The 22,245-nt window shown below is 52.0% G+C and overlaps 2 protein-coding genes across 10 annotated transcripts; one reads left to right on the plus strand and one right to left on the minus strand.

Annotated features, from left to right (window-relative positions):
- Positions 1-185: 185 nt before the first annotated feature.
- On the minus strand, positions 186-11,942 carry ZDHHC16 (zinc finger DHHC-type palmitoyltransferase 16). Of its 9 annotated transcripts, none has more exons than XM_045291550.1 (12): positions 11,819-11,942; positions 7,259-7,382; positions 5,464-5,711; positions 5,091-5,285; positions 4,893-4,981; positions 4,473-4,586; positions 3,664-3,823; positions 3,483-3,530; positions 2,620-2,705; positions 1,671-1,794; positions 1,433-1,503; positions 186-756 (listed from the first exon to the last, which is right to left on the minus strand). In XM_045291550.1, the coding sequence occupies exons 3-12, from the start codon at positions 5,704-5,706 to the stop codon at positions 642-644; spliced, it is 1,245 nt and encodes a 414-aa protein (XP_045147485.1). In that variant the 5' UTR covers positions 5,707-5,711; positions 7,259-7,382; positions 11,819-11,942; the 3' UTR covers positions 186-641. The 9 variants fall into 9 exon arrangements, with proteins under 9 accessions (XP_045147485.1, XP_045147481.1, XP_045147486.1 ...); XM_045291546.1 differs by adding an exon at positions 11,559-11,704 and having other exon boundaries at positions 1,433-1,794; XM_045291551.1 differs by having other exon boundaries at positions 3,664-3,797; positions 4,473-4,501; positions 11,819-11,941.
- Positions 11,943-12,181: 239 nt separating this feature from the next.
- On the plus strand, positions 12,182-17,527 carry EXOSC1 (exosome component 1). The gene is made up of 8 exons (XM_004701031.2): positions 12,182-12,229; positions 12,325-12,440; positions 13,757-13,831; positions 14,980-15,068; positions 15,902-15,935; positions 16,584-16,634; positions 16,742-16,826; positions 17,127-17,527. The coding sequence occupies exons 1-8, from the start codon at positions 12,199-12,201 to the stop codon at positions 17,231-17,233; spliced, it is 588 nt and encodes a 195-aa protein (XP_004701088.1). The 5' UTR covers positions 12,182-12,198; the 3' UTR covers positions 17,234-17,527.
- Positions 17,528-22,245: the final 4,718 nt, after the last annotated feature.

Consider the following 22,245-nt stretch of genomic DNA (forward strand, 5'->3'; position numbering starts at 1 on the left):
CTTCCCCACCCACACACCCCGAGAGCCACTGCTGGCACGAGAGGAGCAGTCGTGACGGCCTAGCCAAGACTTCTCCAGGGCATCTGACCCCTACACTAGGGCATGGGGGACATGACCACAGCACCTACTGCCTGTGCCTGACGTTGTCCCTGCCTTACAGGAAAGGCAAAGCGTGAAGCCACAAATCTTTACGAAGCCGATACCTTTATTTCCCCCCTTCAGCAGCATGTGAGCAGTGGCTGGCAGTGGCCTCCACCAGCAGCAGTCTGCCCTGTTGAGAAGCCGGATCTCAGCGGCACCAGTCTGGTGTTTTCTCAGCCAGCAAGTGGAGGATGTGATGGCCAAGCCCAAGTTGTGGTCAGCACTGGGCAAGTTGGCTAGCTGCCTGACCCCAGTCTGGGCCTGGAGCTTCTGTTTGCCTGAGTAAAGGGGTGCCGGTCCCAGGATCTCCCCCGCCCTGGGCCTTGCTGTGGCCCCAGTGGCCAGCAGGCTGCCTTGAGTGGGCGGGCCTGCATGGGCTCCAACAACAGGTCCACTGGTGGCTCTTGTTGCTCAAAGCTTCCAAGAAAAGCTGCCCTTGGAGTTCCTTGCGACCACGCAGGGAGCTGAACAAGTGTCACAGTCCCAGCCGACACTCCCGCTCACACAGCCATCACAGAGGCTGAGGGAGTGGCCACGCAGGGAGGGGGGTCCCAGCTCATTCCGTTCCCGTGGGGCAGGTGACTGGAAGGCAGCAGCACCCGGGTGAGCCAGTGCCTACAAGCGAAGACAGAGGCCTCTGAGTTCAAGAGCTCCAGGTCCTCCTTGCAGGCATGCCTTCCTCGGGCAGGCATGGAGCGAGGCAGTAGTCACGGCAACCGTGCCCTCGCCTCCCCATTTCAGCCCAGCTAAGGCCGCTCGGAAGGCCTCCCCGAGTTCCCACCTGACCTTCCAGGGGGTGCCAGTGATCAGAATAGGACGGTCGTGAAGAGCGCGGGGGCAGTGCCGCCACTGCGGCCTCGGTTCCCATCTGGGAAATGGGCACTCTCTGGCCTTGTGCTCGAGTTTGCTTCACTTGTCGCCTTAGGGCCTCTGTCAATAAATCCACCCCACCCCTCAGATTCCAGGCACTGCCCTCACTGGAGGGCTCTTCTGGAGAAGCGCTTTGTCCGGATTCTGGGCTCATCGTCTTGAAGCCATGCCCGTTATTAAACTAGGTGGTTCTGCAGCTAAGCCCCTTTGGTCCAGAACACTGAGCTCTAGTCCTGCACTGTGACACGGCAGCTGCTAGCCACAGGTGGCTGTTGTGGGCTCAAGTGAAATAAGGTGGCTTCCTCAGGGGCACCAGCCACATATCAGGCGCTCAGCAGCCATACTGGCTCCTGACTCCTGTACAAGTTCGCACTGGCCTGGGGCTTTTCCACTGGACAGCACTATCAGGACGCTTACTCACCTCCCCGTGTCCACGCCCAGGAATACCTTCCAGTTGTCCACACAGCCGTAGTTATATGGATTCTTAAATGCCTAGAGCCAAAAGGAACACGTTTCCAGGAGGTCCTTCCACTTACTCCCCTCCCAACTTCACAGCTAATTAGCTCAGTGGAGGCTTGGCAAGGCAGGCTTCTGGCTCTAGCAGGCCCTGGCTGTTGACAGGACGGCAGGTGCCCTTTGCAGGCCCCGGCCCCACTCACTCTGCCCCTGGCCTGAAGCCGCCGCCGCTCCTTCTTGTTGATGTGCCGCTCGATGCTCGTCTCCCCTCGGCTGATGAGAACAGCGTGCCAGGCAGTCAGGGCACCCAGGGCGAGTGCCACAGAACTACAAGAGGCGGGGCAAAGACCAGAACAGTCATGATTACCCAGGGACCGCTCAAAGGTGCTGGGCCAGACATGAGGCTGCCAGCGGTAAGGTTGACAGTTCAAACCCCCAGCCAGCTCCTCTGGAGAAGGACGAAGCTGGTTGCTTCTGAAAACACTTAATGCTTCGGTTACCCCTCTCTAAGGTGGCTGAGTCAGGATTAATTCAATGGCAATGGGTTTGGTGGTAGCTGTGGTTTGGGGGCCTCGTGGTGAAGTGCTTAACGCGCACGTGGCAGTCAGGCCTAGTGGTCTGCTTCCTAAAGGACACAGCCTGACAAACTTCCGGGAGCAGTGCTACCTGCACGTGGGGCCTCCAGGGGTGGGAGTCATGGTGGCAACAAGGCCCACAGAGAGCTCTCCCAGACCGTCTAGTGTGTGGGGTGTGGCCTGTCTCCGAGTTCCACTTTTACTTTGTTATCTCTATAAAAATCATTAAGCAAAAAGCAGCTACAGGGTCCATGAATAAAGTATTAAGAAAAAATGTGCTATGATTCCAAGAACCCTCATGCTTGGGAGAGGGTGTAGGGGCCAGAGATGGAGTCTGAGCGCATGGAACTGACATCAGCCCCAGCGTCCCCCTCGAAGTTCTCTCCTCGGAAATGCAAGTTACTGGCCCTGAAGTGTCCCCTGCCACAAAACACGGGAAGGGTGACTGCCAGCCTGAATTAGAACAGGATGTGCAGTTTATACAGATATGGGTTCCTGCTGGTATTGGGCACCTGAGAAACTTTTTCTCCCTTAAACTATCCAAAAGAGGAGGAGAGAGTGAGAGAAACGTGGATACCTGCACAGGAACCAGAGGTAGATAAGACTCTTGTGAGTTATCCTTTCTCGAAAGGAGAAGGTAGGTGGTGGGGTCTGGTGGTAAGTCTAGAAAAACAAAAGGGCAGAGCCTGGCTCGCTCTCCGGCACATCTCCGTCTACAGTGACTGCTAGCAACTAGAGCGGGAAGGAAGCGACCCCAACCCAGGCCAAGAAGACGGGAGTCAAGCCACAGGAGTCGGGGGCAGCAGCTGGGGGGTCGGCAGGGCGGGCACAAGCTCAGAGACACCACCATGTGGACAAACTGGGCAGCGCAGCCTGGACAAGCTGGCAAAGCACAGAGGGCGCCGAGCCTGGGCCTTCAGATTGGACAACACACACGGGGCTCCGGGGAACACTCCCTAGCTGGGCACCTCCGCTCTGTGGGTGCCTCCTCATGGGGAGACCAGACCCAAACCCAAGGTGAACAGAATGGGGGAAAGGGGAGACCTGGGGGGGCACCTAATGAGCCCAAGACCTGCTAGGAGTACTGCCCTAAAAGACACGAGGAGGCAGGATGGTCCTGGCGTGGATGCAGACAGCCCAGGAGCAAAACGACCCAACTATTCAGCGAGCTCTGGGGCCTCGGGAGCCCTGTGACACAGACCCCAGGCCCCTGCTGCTCAGGCCATCACCCTGCACTCGCTGCTCAGCCCGGAGGGGATCCTGGGACAGGCAGCCTGACTGGCCGGCTACCCAACAGAACAGGCCTCCAAGAACAGCCCCCTGTCCAACCTGCAGGGGGCCCTCGCCCAGCCTCCTCCAAGAAGTCAGCCCAGCCCCTGTTGCATCCGCAACTACCCGCAGGCCTGAGCAGCAGGAGGCAGTGGGGTGGGGTCGGCCCACCTGGTTGGCACCCGCCTGCAGTTTGTTCTTGTCGAGCTGTTTCATTTTCTAAGGGGTTGAAAACAGTGCTGATTACACCCTTCGGCCTCTCGGATGAGGCGCTGCCAGCCCACTCCTGAGGGGCAGACTGCACACCCCGAGGCGCCTCGCTGAAGTGCTGTGCTCCTAACCGTGGGCTCACCTCGATGGCCGCATAAGCCTCCCGGAAGAGGTCCCAGCTCCCGTAGCTGCAGTAGACACAGCCCAGCGTCATGAAGAAGCAGAAGGAGAAGAAGTGCCGGTGGTTATAGTGGCCCACACAGTTGTTGAGCCAGGCTGGCGAGACACAGGTTAAGGGCAAGCTGGAAGACCGTGGTCAAGGAGGGGCCAGTGACTCAGGACAGCGTCGCCCAGGCCCGAGTCGTTCCAGTCACCAAGGACTATTTCCCAAAGGCAGGGACATTGCTGGTGGTTAAAAAAAAACGAAGGAATCTCCACAAGCCCCGGCAGGAAAGAAGGAACACTGAAGCCATTCGGTGAATCTGGCCCAGGCCTCAACCCGAGCCAGACCCAACGCCCTGTCACCCGGTCCATGCTGACTCACAGCCACCCCCGTGGGTTTCTGAGACTGTCACTGTTACGGGAGGACGAAGCCCAGGCTTTCCCCGAGTTGGGGTCAATCAGCCATCCCCATGGGACAGCAGAATGGGACCAGTGTTTTTTGTGTGTGACACACCTAGGGGACAACCAAAGCTCAGACATCTTTGCTGTACCCAGCCATTAGGTGTCGGCATGGTATCTACAGGAGAAGCTGTTGGAATAAAGTCCACGCTCCAAGGAGATGGTCCCATAGAGGCTGCCAGCCTTCTCCTCCCTCTGGAGATGGTGAGCCCCACGCCCTTCCGGGTACTCCTCGGGAGCCCTCTGCTTGCTCCAAGTGAAGCTTAGAAGCCTGGGCCTGGTGGTCACTGACCCTGTGCAACATTCAAGGTGGCCTCGGGCAAAGGATACGGCAGTGGTGGTCCATCTTCAGCACACACCTGTGAGGGAGGGACACAGGCTCTGTTACAGTGACCAAGGCGCCCGGGAGGCCAGTCCCAAGCCTTTCCTACTGGGATCAGCATCCTGCCAAGGTGGAAAGGGCAGACTGTGAGGACAGCCAGGCCTTGCTTCAAACCCAGTTCTCTCACCTGTCGGCTGTGTGACGCTGGGCAAGGTAACACCGCTCTCCAAACCCCAGTCTCGACTAGTGGCAAAGACACGTAACTCACGGGGCCACGCTGAGGACTAGTTGCCAGGAGACTGAGGACCGGAGCTGAGACAAGGTGTGTGTGCCAGGAGAGTCATGGTCCAATTGCAGGTCTAGGTTCTGCCCTGGGGCTACAGTGGAAGGCCCAGCGGGGGCTCCCAGCGGGCACAAGCGGGACCCACCTGTTACAGATGCTGCAGTGGTGCGTCCGCGCCGGCTTGGGGTAAATGCACTTCTTACAGATGGAGACCGCGGCAATGTCGTTCCTGCCCTGAGCAAGGGGAGACCCGCACGGCAGCTGTGGCAGCACCTCAGAGGGCACCAAGGAGCCCTTTCCCCACAGCCTGCAACTCCGACCCCCTGCTCCTATGGGCACCCACCTGGGGTGGGTATCCGGGTGGTGTGGTGATGGCCTGGTAGTAATGGAAGACGATGAGGATCAGATTCCAGTGGCTGTAGAAGAAGTGCCAGCAGAGCCGTGGCACCGAGTAGGTTTGCAGGATGAGGGGCAAGACGCACAGGTAGGCGATGGCCACGATGGAGCTGGTCAGCACGACCACCAGCACCACAAACACCTGCCAATACCAGCGAGGTCTCAGAGGGTGGGTCGGGTGACCCAGCCACAGCTGCGTGTCAATGCCTCAGTAGATGTAGGGATTTCCCTAAGGAGAGCGGTTTGTCTCTCGAACGTGCCCCTCTGTGCCCCTCTCCTACCCAACACATCCTTTTCCCTGCTCCCTGGGCATCACTCACCACCCCGAACCAGCGGATCACGTTGTCCACCAGCCAGTAGACCGGCTCAAAGGCAGCTTCGACGGCCGTGTCGCTGCCCCCAAAGGAGTTGTACATTAGGGAGCGCAGGCAGACCTTGCCATAGCGCCAGCGCTGGACCAGGCCCCGGAGCAGGGGCGGGCAGCGACGCCGGTAGCCCAGGAGCAGAAGCAGGCGCAGGCAGAGGCGGGCGGGGCCCAGCAGCAGGCCCCGCTGGCTCCGCATGTCTCCTAAGAAGACACACCATCGTGAGGACCCAGCCTGGTCCCTGTGCCTCCCTACCCCACCGGCGGGCATGCCCAGAGCACCAGCTCCAATGACAGACGCAAGGCTGTGGGCCAGCCACCAGCTGTGGGAAGTAGAAAGGTCACTATACTGCTCTAGGGAACACACAGTGCCAAGGTCGTAACCATGTCACATAGGAGGACTGCAGGTTCTAAACCTGCAGACACCGTATCTGTATTTCACCCAGTGGGTGCGCAGCAGATCTCAGGTGGTCAGCATCCAGAGTATGGGGCTATTATGAACCGAACAATGTCTCCCCAAAGTGTGTTCTAAGTCCCAACCTCTATACCTGGGATTGCCCCAAGTCCCACTTGGGAGTGGGCTTCCTTGTGATGTATTGTAGTGTGATGTACGGTATGGTATGGGACAGTACGGTACAGTACTGTATTGTATTGGTGTGGGGTATGTCTTTTGAGAGAGAAGGGATTGGATGAGCACAGGAAGACTCAAGGGGAGAAGGGGGGAAAACACATCACCCCAAGAATGCCAAGGGACAAGGGCCTTCTCGCCAGCCCTGAGTTTGGACTCGTGGCACCCAACCCAAGAGAAAATACATTTGTTTTGTTTTTTTAAGCCACCCGTGGCATTTCTGTGCCAGCACCACTCGATCACCAAGGTCAGGGCCACGGGGGAGGCGTGGAAGAGAAGCAGGCAGCTCCTGCAGGGTCTTTGGAGTTCGCTCCGTAGCTGGACTACTAGCAGGAGTGTGGGCCGCCTGCCTGCCTGGCCCATCACTCTTCCTCCTAACAAGTGTTCTTCGAGACAAACAGCTGGCTCTGAAAGCGGGGGGTGAGTGTCCGGCATGTGGGTCTGCGTCTAGATGACACTATTTGAGTCCTGGCCAAAAAGCTCCTCCTCTTCCTCCTTCTCCTCCTACTCCTCCTCCTCACCTGCTCAGGGCTAACAATGCGGGCCAGCAAGCCTACCCTGGCACCATGAACTCCCCGGGCTCCTCACCAGGATGGCTTGGCTGCCCCTTGCATGACACTAGCTACCTCCTATCCACTTCCAGTCCTGCCCCGAGGCAGCTCCAGGTACCACAGGCAGGAAAGAGTGTGGTGGGAAGGGACCTCCCTGACGTCCCTGGGCCCAAGCTTCCTGGCCATCCCCTTTCAGGTGCCATGAAACGGCACCTCTGCCAGCACCCCCACCTCCTCCACATCATGTCTGTCCCTCCCACCCAACACAGAGTCTTGCGCAGAAGCTGGATGCTCTACCCAATTCCTCCAATGGCCGGCTCACATCTGCAGATTACAGGACTGGATCAGAAAAGAAGTGATCTGATGATCCCCTGCAATGGCCCGGAGGGCTGCTTTGTCCTCAGCAACTCCTTCCACTGACTTATTTAACAGGCGGCTCAAACCCAGCAGAAACTGGAGGAGGCTGCTCAGCTCCAGGGAGGCTTCAATTCAGTAACCGGAGCACGGTGCTCTCCTTGCACCTGGCTCTGCCCCACCGAAGGCCTCGCAAAGAAAGCGCTAAATTACCCTACCTCTTTCCTCAGGCCCGAGAGCAGCCGAAGGCAACCAGATAGCCAGGAAGCATGGCCCTCAGGGAGAGAGGAGAAGACCCACACTCTGCACTGGGATGAAGGGACGGCCCATCCCTAGCACCTCCTAGGAGATAAGAGAAGAGCGTGACGGGGCAGAAAAAGGGGAAACATTCAAACCCACCACCTTCTCTGAGCCGGCTTCCTCCTGTTGGGAATCAAGATTTGCCTTGAAGCATGTATTTTCAAATTCCTGGACTGCCACTGCCATCAGATTCTCATCTGGACAGAGCAGATCACCCCAGCACAGCCAGGTAGGTCACATGGGTTGTCCACACAACTGTTCATTCCTGCACTGTGGAGGACGGCAAGCTGCCTGTCCGCCGCACGCATGGCGTTTCAGAGCCATGGTGAGCCTATCAACTGCACTCTTCATTTGTGAAAAATGGCAGCGCACACAGCTTCTCGGTCACTACCCAACACCTTCCCTTTCCCAAAGAAGGGAGAAGAGTCGAAGAATACGTTCAGAAACCACACATCCGTCAAGAATCTAGGAGCCAAAACACGTCGGAAACTTCAACAACTTATCAACAAGAAGATAATCCAATCATAAAATGGGCCAGGCATTTGAATTGGCATGTCCCCAAAGAGAACATTCGGACCGCCACCAAACACGGGAGATGCTCAGTGTCTTCAGGCCATCGAAATGGAGCACAAACTAACCCACCCCAAACTCACTGCCAGCGAATCCGCTACGACTCAGGGCAACCTTATGGGCCTCTGAATTTCCAAGACTCCAACTCTTGTCGGGAGTAGAACGCCTCATCTTTTTCCCACAGAGCAGCAGGTGGTTTCAAACTGTTGACCTTGCTATTAGCAGCCCAATGCATAACCACTATGGCCGTCAGGGAGGTGAGAGTCCAATCACAGGGGGATCACAACCTCACTCCTGCTAGGATGGCTGCATTGCTGGGGGGTGGGGGGTGATGCAAAACGACTCAGCCACTGGCAGGGAAGGTGGTACTCTTCAAAAAATGAAAAAAAACAGAATATGACCCAGCAATTCCACTCTTAGGTACATACCCAGAGGACGTGGGGGTGGGGGTGGGGAAGAGACTTGTATCACCAGTGTTGACTGCAACACTGGAAATAAAAGACAGAAGGCTGGAAAAGATGATGTGCCTACGGACATACAATGGAATACTGTTCAGCCAGCAGGAATAATTAGGAGGTCTTGATCCAGTCTGGAGGGGCTTGAAGACATGCTGAGCAGAAATAAGTGAGGGTTAACAATGATGGAAAACTCACACCACTGATCAAGGGTAAAGTTGCCAGCCAATTAATGTAATTGCCATCTGTAAGTTGTACACCTGTAAAAAACTGAATTTTTTTTTAAAAAGCTGCTAAGGGTGCTTATGTACAACTATATACCTTAGAATTTGGCTCCCTAGTTCCTAAATGTTTCCTCCCTGCTCCCACTACCATGACTCGCATTCGATCTTGCAAGTCCGGCTAGACCAGAGGAGGTACACTGATACAGATAGGAACTGAAAATACAGGGAATCCAGGACGGATGAGCCCTATAGGACCAGTGGTGTGAGTGGCAAAACAGGGAGGGTAAAGGGAGAATGGGTAGGAAAGAGGGAACCGATTACATGGAACTGTGTGTGACCTCCTCCCTGGGGGACAGACAACCGAAAAGTGGATGAAGGGAGAGTCGGACAGGGCAAGATATGACAAAATACCCATTTATAAACTATCAAGGGCTCATGCGGGAGGGGGGAGCGGGGAGGGAGGGGAAAAATGAGGACCTAATGTCGGGGGTTTAAATGGAGAGAAAATGTTTTGAGAAACGATGTACAAATGCGCTTTACACAATTGATGTGTGTATGGATTGGGATAACAGTTGTATGAGCCCCTAATAAATGTTAAAAAAAAAAAAAAAAGAATTTGGCTCCTTCATTTGGAGGTTTAGGGCATGGCTTGATGGGACACCCCAATTCACTGGTCTAATGTTTAGGGTTTCTGTTATACCTCCTACTTCTGTACATAGTGCCTGGAGTCTTAAAAGCTGGAAAGTGGGCATCCGAGACACAATTAATTGTTGCCTGTTTACCTGGCGCAACAGAAGGAGAATCAGGAATCGTCTGGGGATACGGAATGTGTGGCTAACTGCCTCTATGAACAGCTACCCCTTTGCCATGAGACCAGAACTAGATGGTGCCCGGCTATTGGTACGGAGCATTTTGGTCAAAGATTCCATAGAAGAATCCTGATATAAAGGGAGAAAACACGTAACAGATTTTCAAATCCTCATGGACTCTAGACTTTCTGGAGTTAGGGAAAATGGATGAATCCCTGAAATCAGTGCCCTGCTATCATCTTTGAACTGTGAACTCAAAATATCCCCTGAAGGCAGGTTAAATGAGAACAAGATTTTAGCCTAATTAAAAAGTTTTGCCTTGAGGATTATGCTTTTTAAAGAACTGTCGGGGATCAAATGGACAAAGGAGACTTGGAAGACAAGATAGGGCCCTGAGGGGGCTGTGGGTGCATGCTAATGAGGGAGGAAAAGAAGGGTTGCTCAACTGGAAGGAGATAATCAACGCCACCAAACTGTACTTGCATAAACTGCTGAGATGGCGTACATTGTGTTGTGTACAGAGGACTTCAGAAAGTTTCTGGACAAATGGAATTAAAAGACAACGCAGTATTCACAAGCCTTTTGAAGCCCCTCATATATTGTCAACAGCAAAATGAAATCTAGGGGGAGTGGGAAATGTCAGATTCCCCACTTTTCCCATTGTTCTCACCCACCGCCTGAAATTCAAAGCTCTATAGGCTACAAGTGCCTCAAAAGCTAACTTTACCTCTTCTCATCTGCCCGTACCCTGGACACTTCAGGGACAACGTTGGCCCTAAGCAGTTCTGTGATCTTGGACAAATCCCGGAGCTTTGCTGGAATCAGTCTCCTTGTGTTACCATGCAATGGGGTAGGATTAAGTGCTAAAGTCCTCCCAGTTCTAAACCTTTATGAAAACCTCTATTTGATTTGGTGAGATGTTTATAAAGTGTTTGGTACGATACCATACTCACAGAAGTACTCCAGAAAAACTCACAATGAACAAATGACATGGAACACTGGCTGAGAGATGCAGAAGTGGAAACGCTAGTCAGATGTCTACCAATCCTATAAATACCTTCGAGGGCACTATTACCAATGTGACAACACTAAATAACTGTCTGCCTACCTAACACTCTTCTTGACCAGTGAGAAACATCAGCCGATATTAGAATCAGGCCACAGGTAGGCTAGAAGACATTCAGAAAACAAATTCAATGTGAAACCAACTCAAACATGTAGCATAAAGCTTGTATACACAGAGCCACAGATGAGATTTGAGTGAAGTATGCAGCCAGAGACCGTCAACGTTATGTGGTGGTGAGAGAATGCTGAGAAGAGATATGTATGTCATCCTCAGGCCACAGCTAAACATACACTTTTCATCTAAAGAAATTAACATAAAGCAGACATGAAAAAGAGGAAGGGGGAGGAGAACCATTCCACAGTGACCCTCACCACCTGAACCCATTACTGGTCCTTAGACCCCAACTTATGGAAACCCTATGGGCAGAGAGGCACTGCCCTTAGGGTTTGCAAAGCTATACTCTTTACAAGAGCAGCCTGCCACATCTTTTCCCCAGAACAGCTGGCGGATTCAGACTGCCAGCCTTTCCGTTAATAGTTCAGTGCCACTGTGCCATGAGGGCTCCTGCAGAGGCAACTTGGGAGATAATGGAGCAAAGCACAGTTTCACTGTCCCCCCAACATAAGCCCTGAGCACTGAGTCGTGGCCACAGTGACATCTGTCAGCCAATTACAGGGGACTGCAGGCCACAGCACTCACGGGAGAACACCCTCCTCCCAGGGCGCTAAATCACCATCTGCCCCGCGGGGAAACCCAATCGGAGGGCGAGAGATCCCAAAGCCACCAGACGGCGGCAGAAACTGAAAGGAAAGTCGTGGCAAGTCTCCTCTGGACCACGCTGCTGCCCTCAGAATGTCTGCAGTCTCTAGCAGCCCCGATCTCAACCATCGGTCAAGGGCACCACTTATTCCTGTGCATGACTTCATTTCCGGACTAACCGACTGGGAGAAAAAGAGAAAATCAATGTCAGAAGCTAAAGATGGGCCCGACGGGGTTTTCTTTCCCAAGGACAGCGCGGTCCAAATGGGCGATGGGCTGAAAGTCTCACACACACAACACACACACAAAACAAAACACTCCGGTGTGAGCTCTACCTCGAGAGTGTGCACAAGCGACGTTTCGTCTCTGAACCTGAGCTTCCAAATCCGGGAAATGGGCCAGTGGCGTTGGGTCTCATTCGGGATCTGCTCTTTACAGGTGCCCAGAGGGTGAACTCGGCCAGCCAGAGAAGGGCACCTCCCTGCAGGGCGGGGCGCAGACGGAGCAGGAACCAGGCTCTCCCTACAACTCGGGGAAGGGCCCGACCCTAGAAAAAGGGATAGGACAAGCGCAAGAGCCGCCGCTTCGCCCTTACCTGCCGCCTCTCTCTTTAGCTAAATTCAGCCCCGCAGCCTCCGCCGCCGGTTACTGCCAGCCCCTCCAGCTCGGCGCCCCAGACGAGCCCGGATCAACCCGACACAGCGTGGCCCGCAGCCCGCAGCACCAGCCAGGGGACCCGGACCCACAGCCAGCCCATCCTGAACCGCCGGCGCAGGCGCAAAGCGCAGGAGCCCCGGAGCTCCGCCCCTAGACGGCCCTGGAGACCACCTGGGAAATGAAGTTTCGCCTCCAGGAGGCGCTGTTGGGGTCACGTGACAGAGCTCACCAATGGGCGTGCTGATTGCTGAGGGCCTGCGCCTGCACTCCACCAATAAGAAGCCGGCTTCTTGCCTCCGGCCTCGGCCCGGCGCAGTCATGGTTCCCCCGGTGAGGTACTGCGTCCCCGGTAAGTGAGCCGCGTCTGCGGAGTCCCCGAGAGGGACAGCGGCTGCCCGGCCGGCTGTTTGGGGGCCTGCGGCTGACGCGGCGTTTCTTCCGCAGGCGAACGTCTGTGTAACTTGGAGGAGGGCAGCCCGGGCAGCGGCACGTACACCCGGCACGGCTACATCTTCTCGTCGCTTGCCGGCTGCCTGGCCAAGAGCAGCGAGAACGGCGCGGTAAGGGCCACGGTTTTCCATCGGTCGCCTTTCCCCTAGGCTGCCCTAGATGCCACGGCTCTTAGGAAGGTGGCTTGGTGGGTGGCGACTCGGGCCGCTAGCCGCGAGGTCGGCATTTCGGAACCCACGACCCGCTCCGCCCGAGAAAGACGAGGGTTTCTACTCCCGTAACCATGAACAGCCTCGGAAACCCACAGGGGTGCTTCTACTCGGTCCTGTAGTTGGGGATCGACTTTTTTGAGTGTGAAGTAGGAGCCTTGATACGCACGCTTGGTCTCCAAATTTCTTCCAGTTAAGCTTTGGGCCCCTAACCCAGAGGTAGGTGGTACTAACTGGGAGGAAGAGTACAGCCTGGGCAGTGCAATGGAGCTGCTGTGGTCCGCCCGCCGGGCTGGCTTTGACTTTGCCGCTGCAGCGGATAGCGCCCTGCCGCTGTACACCCAGCTGCGATGTGCTAGGGCCTGTGGGGCACGGTGACGATGAACTGAAAATAACCCAGCACTACGGTCTTGAGTGACGCCTCTATTCTTGGCTTCAGCTTCTTTCTCTCTCTCCATCTCTCTGCAGTCTTGTCATACTGGCTTCTCCAGTTTTCGCCAAAGCGAAGTTCTCTTCAGGCATAAAGACTTTATCCATAGGCCATCTGTCTGGAACACGCATGCCCCCTATGTAAAAAACAAACTCACTGCCAAGGACTCGAAGCCGACTCACAGTGATCCTATAGGGAAGGGTAGAACTGTCCCGTGTGCGTTTCTGAGACTAACTCTTTACAGGAGTTCTTCCACAGAGCTGCTGGTGGTTTCAAACTGCTACGACCTATCCAACTGCTGCCCAGATCACAACCACTGCACCCCCTGGGTGCCTCTATAGCCTTGTTAGTTCCTCCTTTCCATTCCCTTTAGACTAGCTTAACTTCTGTCCTGCTGACCAATCCTCCTACTAGTCTCTTGGGGTTATCATCCCAAAGAAGCCTACTTGGCCCCACTAGCTGAGAAAAGCGGTTTGTGGGAACGGTTTTGTTGTTATTGTTTCTCTGTTTTGTTCAACACTTGCCAAGAACTATCATCTTTCTGAGCCCTCACCTCAGCATATAATTAAGCACTCAGCTATGCTCCCCACTAGTCTCTTACATTCCAGGAGAACAGGCCTCGCCACCACCATACCTCAGGACCCTTCGCCCACACATTTCCTAGCGCTTCTAAGGCACTCTACTCAATTCACAATGTCACTTCAACTGTGGACCAAGAGATTCCTTTATTATTATTAAGCCACGTACTTTCCCCAAGCGTACCTATTTTTCATTCTTCTCTCTTTAGCTGCCTGTGGTGTCTGTGATGAGAGAGACGGAATCCCAGTTAATGCCGACTGTGGGGGCTGTTGTAACCTGTAAGGTAAGTGTTCTTCCTGCTATAACATGTCCACTACGTGATCACTGAAATGGTAATCATTCTAGAGTGAAAATGCCCACTGCAATAGCCACTAGCTACTACTTAAGGCTATAGGAATACACTTAAATTAAAATAAAACTCATATCCTAAATTGCACTTGGTACACATTAAGTGTTCAGCCAACCACAATGGCTAGTGGCCACTGTATTGACCAATATGGCACTTCGGTCAGAGAAAGTTCTATTGAGGGGTGCTGTACTAGAGATTTCTTGGACAGTGTTCAGTACAGTCCACTGCAGGCCCAGGCAGTTGTCTCTGAGCTGACTTCCTAGGTATGTCGTTTCCCCTTTAGTCTGAGAAACAGGACTACCATAGGGTGATAAAGAGATCCAGTGTATTAGGACATTTCCAGGAAAGTGCCGATGAATGCTGTGGCACTCCAGCACTCCCTGCCCATACTCACCCTCTGCTATGTTAAACTAATAGCTGTTAGTTTCTTTCTTGATAAATTGCTCTAGCCAATTATCTTTGTTATTTCTAAAATTGATTGTGGTGACACACCACTCTTGTTTAAACCATTGAATTGTATGACGTGAGTTATAGGTCATTAAAACTTAATTTTTAAAAAAATCTGTGTTATTCTGAAAATAACTGGAGAGCTAGTGCTCGAGATACCACATAGCGCTGCAGCATACACTTAAAAGTCCCCCACTGCGTCGACCTCCTAGTAACAGCTGTGAAGGGTCCAGGTATGCTATAGTACTGTGATGATTCATGTTAAACTTCCCGACTTTTCAAAGTCTATACCACATCAGCACATTTGATTCCCATGACAACACTCTCAGATGGCCTGATGGCTCGTATTCCACTTTACACCCAGCACTTGTGCAGAGAGAAGTAGGCGTTAACGTGTCTGCGGTAGTCTACTTCAGGAGCCCTGGAGGCACTGGGGCTTACGTGTTGGGTCCAGTTCAGGCTGCTCTGCGGGAGATGGCGGAGGCTGCCTGCTCCCATAAAGATTCACAGCCTTGGAGACCTATGTAGGGCTCCTGTAACACGGACTCAACATTTTGACAGAACCAGATTCCTTGTCATTCTTGCTTACTGCTGCCTCCTTGGACTGACGGCCGCTGATCTGTTCTCGCCTACAGGTTTCCAGCATCAATTCCCGCTTTGCCAAAGTGCACATTCTCTACGTGGGGTCCACGCCCCTTAAGAACTCTTTTCGAGGAACTATCCGGTAAGAAGTAGTCTTCTCTTCAGAGGATCTCAGCTGCTGGAATGAGATTAGGGTAGGAGGAGACTGCAATTTGAGGGAAGTTGCCATTCCTCCTCAGCTCTATCTCCTCTATGTCCTTGGATTCTCTTCCAGTAGTGTTCCAAAAAGTGTCAAAACGTGTGAGCTAGGACAAATGGAAAAGATTAATTTTAAAATAAAGTGAAAAGAATTGAGCAAATCCTTTTTAAAGCTGTGTAGCAATCCCAACAAACCCTGGGAGACCATTGGGACTTCATGCTAATGGTCTCCCCCATCCAGACGATGTGTCTCTGTCGGTGTCTTGTCCTTGTCCCTTTAGACTTAATAAATGTTCTCTTCTTGAAAAGATGATAGAGCTGAGCAGAGCTGAGGATTAGCAATACAGAGTGATTCATACCAAACAAATTGAAAGGCATTTTAGGAAATATGCCCTTTTTTTTTTCAAATCAATTTAGATTAACCCCAAGGATTGTAACATTGAAGTGTTAGAATTTTTTCCCCAATTCCTATGGGGCTTCTTCGAGAAGGAACAAGTCATCTTGCAAACTTCTAAGCCCCTCTCCAGAACCTCTACGTGGTTCTACAGTGCTTCTGTTCAACTTCTCTGAGGCAGCCTTTCCTGCCAAGCCTGATGGTTTTCTCTGGTTAGCAGCACTGGCCTGGCTGTCCCCTGAGGTCCCCCCTCCAGTGGGCCCTGGAGCTGCTTCTCCCCGCCTCCTCCTGGCACTTTCAGTCTGCTCTCAGAGCTCGTTGGCTGTGAGGGCTCTGCAGGGTACTTTTTTCTTACAAACAATCTTTTAATTACCTTTTTACAGCAAGGAAGATATCCGAGCTACTGAAAAAGACAAGGTTGGTTGGTTCCTTTTCTTCTTTTTTCCCCCATAGCTTGAGGAATCTCAAAGAGCCCTGGTGGCACAGTGGGTTACTAGTTGGGCTGCTCAGTACAAGGTTGGCAGTTCAAACTCACCAGCCACCCTCGGAAGAAAGATGAAGCTTTCTTTCCCCATAAAAGCTTCACAGGCTCAGACACCTGGCTCACTAGGAATCAGAATCAACTTGCAGTCCGAGGGTTTCAGATTAGGAATCTCAGTTGTTTTACATTGTAAACCTGATGTACCTCAACCCCCATAGAACTGTGGGGTGCAGGGAAGTTGGCTGTATTCTACTGTAAGGTATGGCATTCACCTCACTGTGAACCCTTTCCTCGTATCATTTTTGCTCACTCTGTCGTTCAGAGAGAGGTGAATCTGTTCACTCTCTTTGAAGCTAGGTCTTTATTCATTGCTGTTCTCAGATTCACTCTGGGCCCTTTCAGAGCTACTGAATTAAAACTACCCCAAGTAGGTGCTAGTATAGAGGAGCAATAGAGTGGATTGGGTAATGATCACCTCCATCCTGTGGAATTAGGATATAAACTGGCCCCACCTAGAGGAACTGGTAGTTGCCTGTACCCCTGGAGAAGTGCTTCCGCTTACCACTTTTGTTCTTTCCTTACAGGTTGAAATTTATAAGAGTTTCCGCCCAGGTGATATTGTCTTGGCCAAAGTGGTATCCTTTTGTCTCGGCAGACTTCTGGTCCCTTACCAAAGTAGTGAAGGAGCTGTCGGGGACCCAGACTTAACCTCCTTTTTCCTTCACCAATGTCACGTGACTAGATCTCTCTAGGTGATGCACAGTCCAACTACCTGCTGACCACAGCGGAGAATGAGCTGGGCGTGGTGGTGGCCCACAGTGAATCAGGTGGGTCACTTCGGGTACCCACAGCAACTCTCCTGAGTGCCACCAGGCTTGTGCCCACTTCCCTTGTTTTTCATTATCTAGGAAACAGTATGGGTGTAGATACTCCAGATACTAAACTATTCTTCTGTAACTAAGGAATCAGCAGGGGGAAGGAAGGGGACACTTCGTAAGTCCTTTTTTCCTGGGAGATTCAGGGTTAGCTTGGAGCCGCTTCTCTCAGGCGCCATGCCTAGCTGAAAAGAGAAGGGTCTCAGGCAATTAGGTGGGTGCCCACTCTTATCAGCAGCTTTTCCCTTCCAGGTGTCCAGATGGTTCCCATCAGCTGGTGTGAAATGCAGTGCCCCAAAACCCACACTAAAGAATTCCGGAAAGTGGCGCGCGTCCAGCCAGAGTTCTTGCAGACCTGAGAAGCCTCTCCTCCCCGCACAGAGGGCGGCGGCCTGGCTCCAAGAGGGCATGCGTGAAAGTAGCAGACCCTAGAGACTCCAGAGGGATGTGCCAGCCCCGTGCTCTGTTAGCAGAGCAATCTGGACCGCCTGTGGGTTCCCAGCTCTCCAGGGAGGAAGCACCTCTTCTCCAGGCATCAGCATATCAGCCTTGTAATGCTGTGTAAAGCCTTGGCCTCCTGATACACCTTATAAGTACGTGGTTTTTCACTGTGACAAAGAAGCCGTTTTTATTAAAAGGCCTTTATAGTTTCAGTTGTCTTGAGCAGGAAAAGGACTCCGGACGCGTCATGACGCGTAAAGCCGCCTTTGCAGCCGTGCTCATTAAGTGATGTGCACAGGACTTCACAGAGTTCATGCGCTGACACTATCTGCTTCTCCCCATGATGAGATTCTGTAACATTTTAGTGTGGTTAATTTTATGACAAAGTATTGACATTGATACTTTAGCAAGTGATTTTCCTTTCTTTTAAGTCTGTTTCCTTATCTGGAACCAAGAGTCTACTAAAGCCAGGCCTTATGCTAGACACTTCAGTGTAGGTTTTGAATCATCCCTTTAATGGGAGGCACTCGAAACTGTGTGTGTGTGTGTGTGTGTGTGTGTATGTGTGTGTGTACACATACTAATTTATTATTGTTACAGAGGAAACTCCTGTACATACCTTTAATTCTTCTGTAAAGCCTAGTCCCAGAAGTTGATGCTGGGTCAAGAGTACTCACATTTTAATGTAACAAATTCTTCCTCATTGCCCTCTAGAACTTGATTCTCTGAGCAACACTGTTAACCATTCACTACGTTGGCAGTGAAACTCATAGTTAACCTGAACCATGGCAATCATTTCCACATTTTTCAGCAAACTAAAGCTTATAGGAATCAACTTGCCCCGAGTCACACATCCATCAGGCAACAGAGCGGTCTGGAAACCCAGTTTTATCTGCTTGTGAAGCCCAGGCCTGCTCTCCTGTGCCATACAAACTGCTGCCAGCGAGGGAACAGCACTGTGGGCATGCAGTCCCTCCAGACTGGCCTGGCTCACGCACCACAAGTGCTGTTTGGATCACCATTCTTTCAGGGAATGCACACTGAGAAACTACTCTGCTTGCCGCTGTCATGAGGAGCTAATGTTAGGGGAGGCATTGACGAAGCTAGGATCTGGTCTGCACAGAGCTGATAGCCACGTGAGGAAAGACTCGTGGTGAGTAAACAAATAGAGACAGGCTAGCACTTCAGACAGGACTGAAAGGTAACCGGAAATGGAATGAGGTCACTAAGAGCAAGTTGTGCGGAAAGCCCGTCTCAAACCTGCTTCCTCTGCTTCCAAGACTAAATCCTTAGGAGTGTCGTCTCTCTCCCCAAGGAGACTTTGTACATTAGCAGTCGAGCCCTTGGCAGACAGCGCCAACAATCCGCGCAGCTGGCCATCATTCTCCAGGTGGTATTTTAATAAAAGCAGGCACAGTGAGCGTGTGAGAGCTGGGACTTGCCTCGCTGCTGGCAGGTGCGGTCTAGCCCCCTTTCTATCATGCTCTGTTGGAGAAAACAATGTGAGTGTTCCTTCTTTGGCAGGTTTTTTTCGTTTGTTTGGTTTTTCAAAAAGCAACTGGATAATAGCCTTCCCTGGCCTGCAGTGGACCAGGTTAGATTTCCCCAGCCAATGATGTATGTATTACAAGTTAGCCTGTCTCTAAGTCTGTGCTCTCTTAGTTACCTGTCTGAATCCCCAGTACCTGATTCCTGTGACTGAAGCATGGCAGATGCTCAGTACACACTGTTGGTATCCTCATAGCTGCCCGAGCAGCAGTGTTCACAGTGTTGGAAGCCCTGAGTGACGGAGAGCAGTCACTAATCAGAAGGTGGTCTAGAGAAAGAGGAGGCTGTTCTTTCTACACTTTGGAACATTTATGATTAGCCTAGATTAGGTGTACTTCAAAATTGCTTCTAGATTTCTTTTAAATACAGATAGTCTAGCCTTGTCCTTGAAATCTCATGGGATGGGCCCAGAGTACATATCTGTGTGTTTTAGGCTCCAGAGGTGAACCTGGTGCACCACCCTGGTTAAGAAGCACTGTCTGGGAAGTGGAGCCTTGGTGGCACAGTGGGTTACAAATTGGGCTGTGATTCACAAGGTCAGTAGTTAAAACCCACCAGCTACTCTGTAGGTGAAAAGCGAGGCTTTCTGTTCCCATCAAGGTTTAGAAACCTGAAGAAGCATCGTTCTGCCTTTTTGGGTCACTTTGACTCAACAGTAACTGGGTGGGTCTTGGAGATACCAGTTTTTTGTCTCCTGATGGTAGTGGTAGTGGTTGGTGTTGTGGCTACGTAGGAATTTCCTCCCCTGAAGGCAAAAGGTATAAGCAGTGGAGACTGACATGTGATGGAGGGCTGTGGGGTGACAGATTGGAAAGGTAGGAAGTGAGGACAGTCTGACTGCATGAGAACTAGGAAATGGGACTACTTGTTTCTAGAATCCAGTCCTCTACTTTGTTCACTCAGGAACTTGGGGTCACAGATCCCTAAGGTAGGACTGCCCTTCGCAGGAGAGGGAACCCTGAGGCCAGAGGGCAGCCTGCTCCGTACCTGAGGCACTGGCCGAGCCCCAGCACAAAGGCTGAGGTTGGTGGTGCCACTTCCTTTTCCCCTGCAGGTCTGTTCCTTGACAGCTGCTTGCCCAGACCCCTCACACTTAGGTGTTGCAATTGACCACGCTGTATAATGTATGGCAAGCCCATTCACGCTCTGAATGACCCCCAAAGACTGGCTGCTACTCCACAATGCACAGATTGATTGCCAGTGAGGATTATTCTTGTTTTTCAATAACTATTTGTTTTAAGACACTACCTTCATAGTATTGGGTAACTCTAAGAAATGCTTTTGTTCAGGTAGGCTTGGAAGATGAGAACAAGTCATGAGAGCGTTTGATGTGCAGAAGGTTCAGTCATGTGCCCGATGGTGAGGCTTCCGGCTGCCTCAGTGTACAATGTGTTTCTAGGGAGCAGAACTTTTTACTAGCTCTGGCGCTACCCTGCCTCTGAGCCGGATGAACGATGCACTTTCTGTAACAGTTCTTCTCAACTCTGTCTCCCTGACAGTATCTGCCTTCATTTCGTCCATGCTGTCTAATCACAGTCAGTTGAGAGGGATTACATTTCCAGTTGGGTGCTGTTGCTGCCCTACAGAAAAACGCTTTATATCAAAAAGCTAGTTTCCGGTGAGTGACACTGGGTAATTGGGCAGGAGAGTTCCTCCAGGGCCAGCCTCCTCTTAAGGTCTCACATTCGCAGTTCGACTGGCACTTGCTCACCTGGCCCTCTGCCTTTGGGTACTTTGTGATTTGAACTGGTACAGTTTCCTTCTGACGTAATCACTGCCTTGGGGCAAAGACGGTAGGTCTTCTTAATCCCTCATTCCCAAGCAGTGAAGTCCAGTCTGGTTGGCCTGGCCCCAGGCCCATTCCTTGGAGCCAGATTGGCCAGCTCTTCCTGGGTGAGCTCGTGGGCCCTTCACCTCATGGGAAGTGGCATCTGGCAGTAGGAGTATGTAGACTGCCCTCAGAAGGGTCGTGGTTCGAAATGCAAATGACCACTTCCTCCATGGGAAACTTGAGCCTAACCTCATCCTAGGGTCTATTTCCTCATCTGTGACAGCTAGCATAAAAATAACTACAAGTAATGTAAGGAAACATACATAAAGTGGGTGCTTGTGGGGTTAAAGAGAGGGAACCCCACAAAACATCACAGGTTTGGTAGGCGCAATTGTACAGCGATAACAAGTAAAGATTATAGTAAAGTCATAGCATGAGAGTTAAAGGATGGAGTCAGTAATCAAGCGGCCATCAAGCTGAGAAGCAACAAAGCCCACATGGAAGAAGCACACCAGCCTATGCAACCACGAGGTGTCGAAGGGATCAGGTGTAAGGCATCATCAGAACAAAAAATCTTACCATAGTGAATGATGGGGGGAGTGCGGAGTGGAGATCCAAAGCCCATTAGTAGGCCACTGGAGATCCCCTTGCAGAGGGGTCTCGGGGAGGAGATGAGCCAGTCACGGTGCGATGTAACAATGATAAGAAATACAACTTTCCTCTAGTTCCTAAATGTTTCCTCCCCGCTCCCACTACCATGACTCGAATTCGACCTTGCAAGTGTGGCTAGACCAGAGGAGGTACACTGGTACAAATAGGAACTGAAAATACAGGGAATCCAGGACGGATGAGCCCTACAGGACCAGTGGTGTGAGTGGCGAGACAGGGAGGGTAAAGGGAGAGTGGGTAGGAAAGGGAACCGATTACAAGGAACTATATGTGACCTCCTCCCTGGGGGACAGACAACCGAAAAGTGGATGAAGGGAGACATCGGACAGGGCAAGATATGACAAAATACCAATTTATAAACTATCAAGGGCTCATGAGGGAGGGGGGAGCAGGGAGGGAGGGGAAAAATGAGGACCTAATGTTGGGGGTGTAAGTGGAGAGAAAATGTTTTGAGAATGATGTACAAATGGCGCTTTACACAATTGATGTGTGTATGGATTGCGATAACAGTTGTATGAGCCCCTAATGTTTAAAAAAAAAAATACTGATGAAACACACCATAAAAAAAAAAAAGATGGAGTCAAGTAATGGAGTCAGACGCAGTTCATGGTAGCATTGGTTACCTCAGCCCCGCTCTGTGTTCCTCATGGGGGGGACTTAGCCGTCAGAGTAGAAGCAGCTTCCTCGTCCTCAGCCACCACCCCGAGAACCAGGGAACCTCCTTATTTATTGCTAACCATGTATCATATTACTTTAGGGGGATACATCACAGGATCATGTGTCACAGGGCAGTACAGTTCACAACAACCTGCGTCATAGGGAGGGGTTGCAACATAGACAATACAAGCAATAGGAGGGGGATGACCTAGGGGTGAATGTGCAATAGTAAGAGGAGGGAATGGGGGGCATGTGTAGCAAGATGGTAACCTAAGCTTAGTCATC

Source organism: Echinops telfairi, unplaced genomic scaffold (assembly GCF_000313985.2).
Source record: "Echinops telfairi isolate 266 unplaced genomic scaffold, ASM31398v2 ScPeMD7_70;HRSCAF=299, whole genome shotgun sequence".
Taxonomy (NCBI): Eukaryota; Metazoa; Chordata; class Mammalia; order Afrosoricida; family Tenrecidae; genus Echinops; species Echinops telfairi.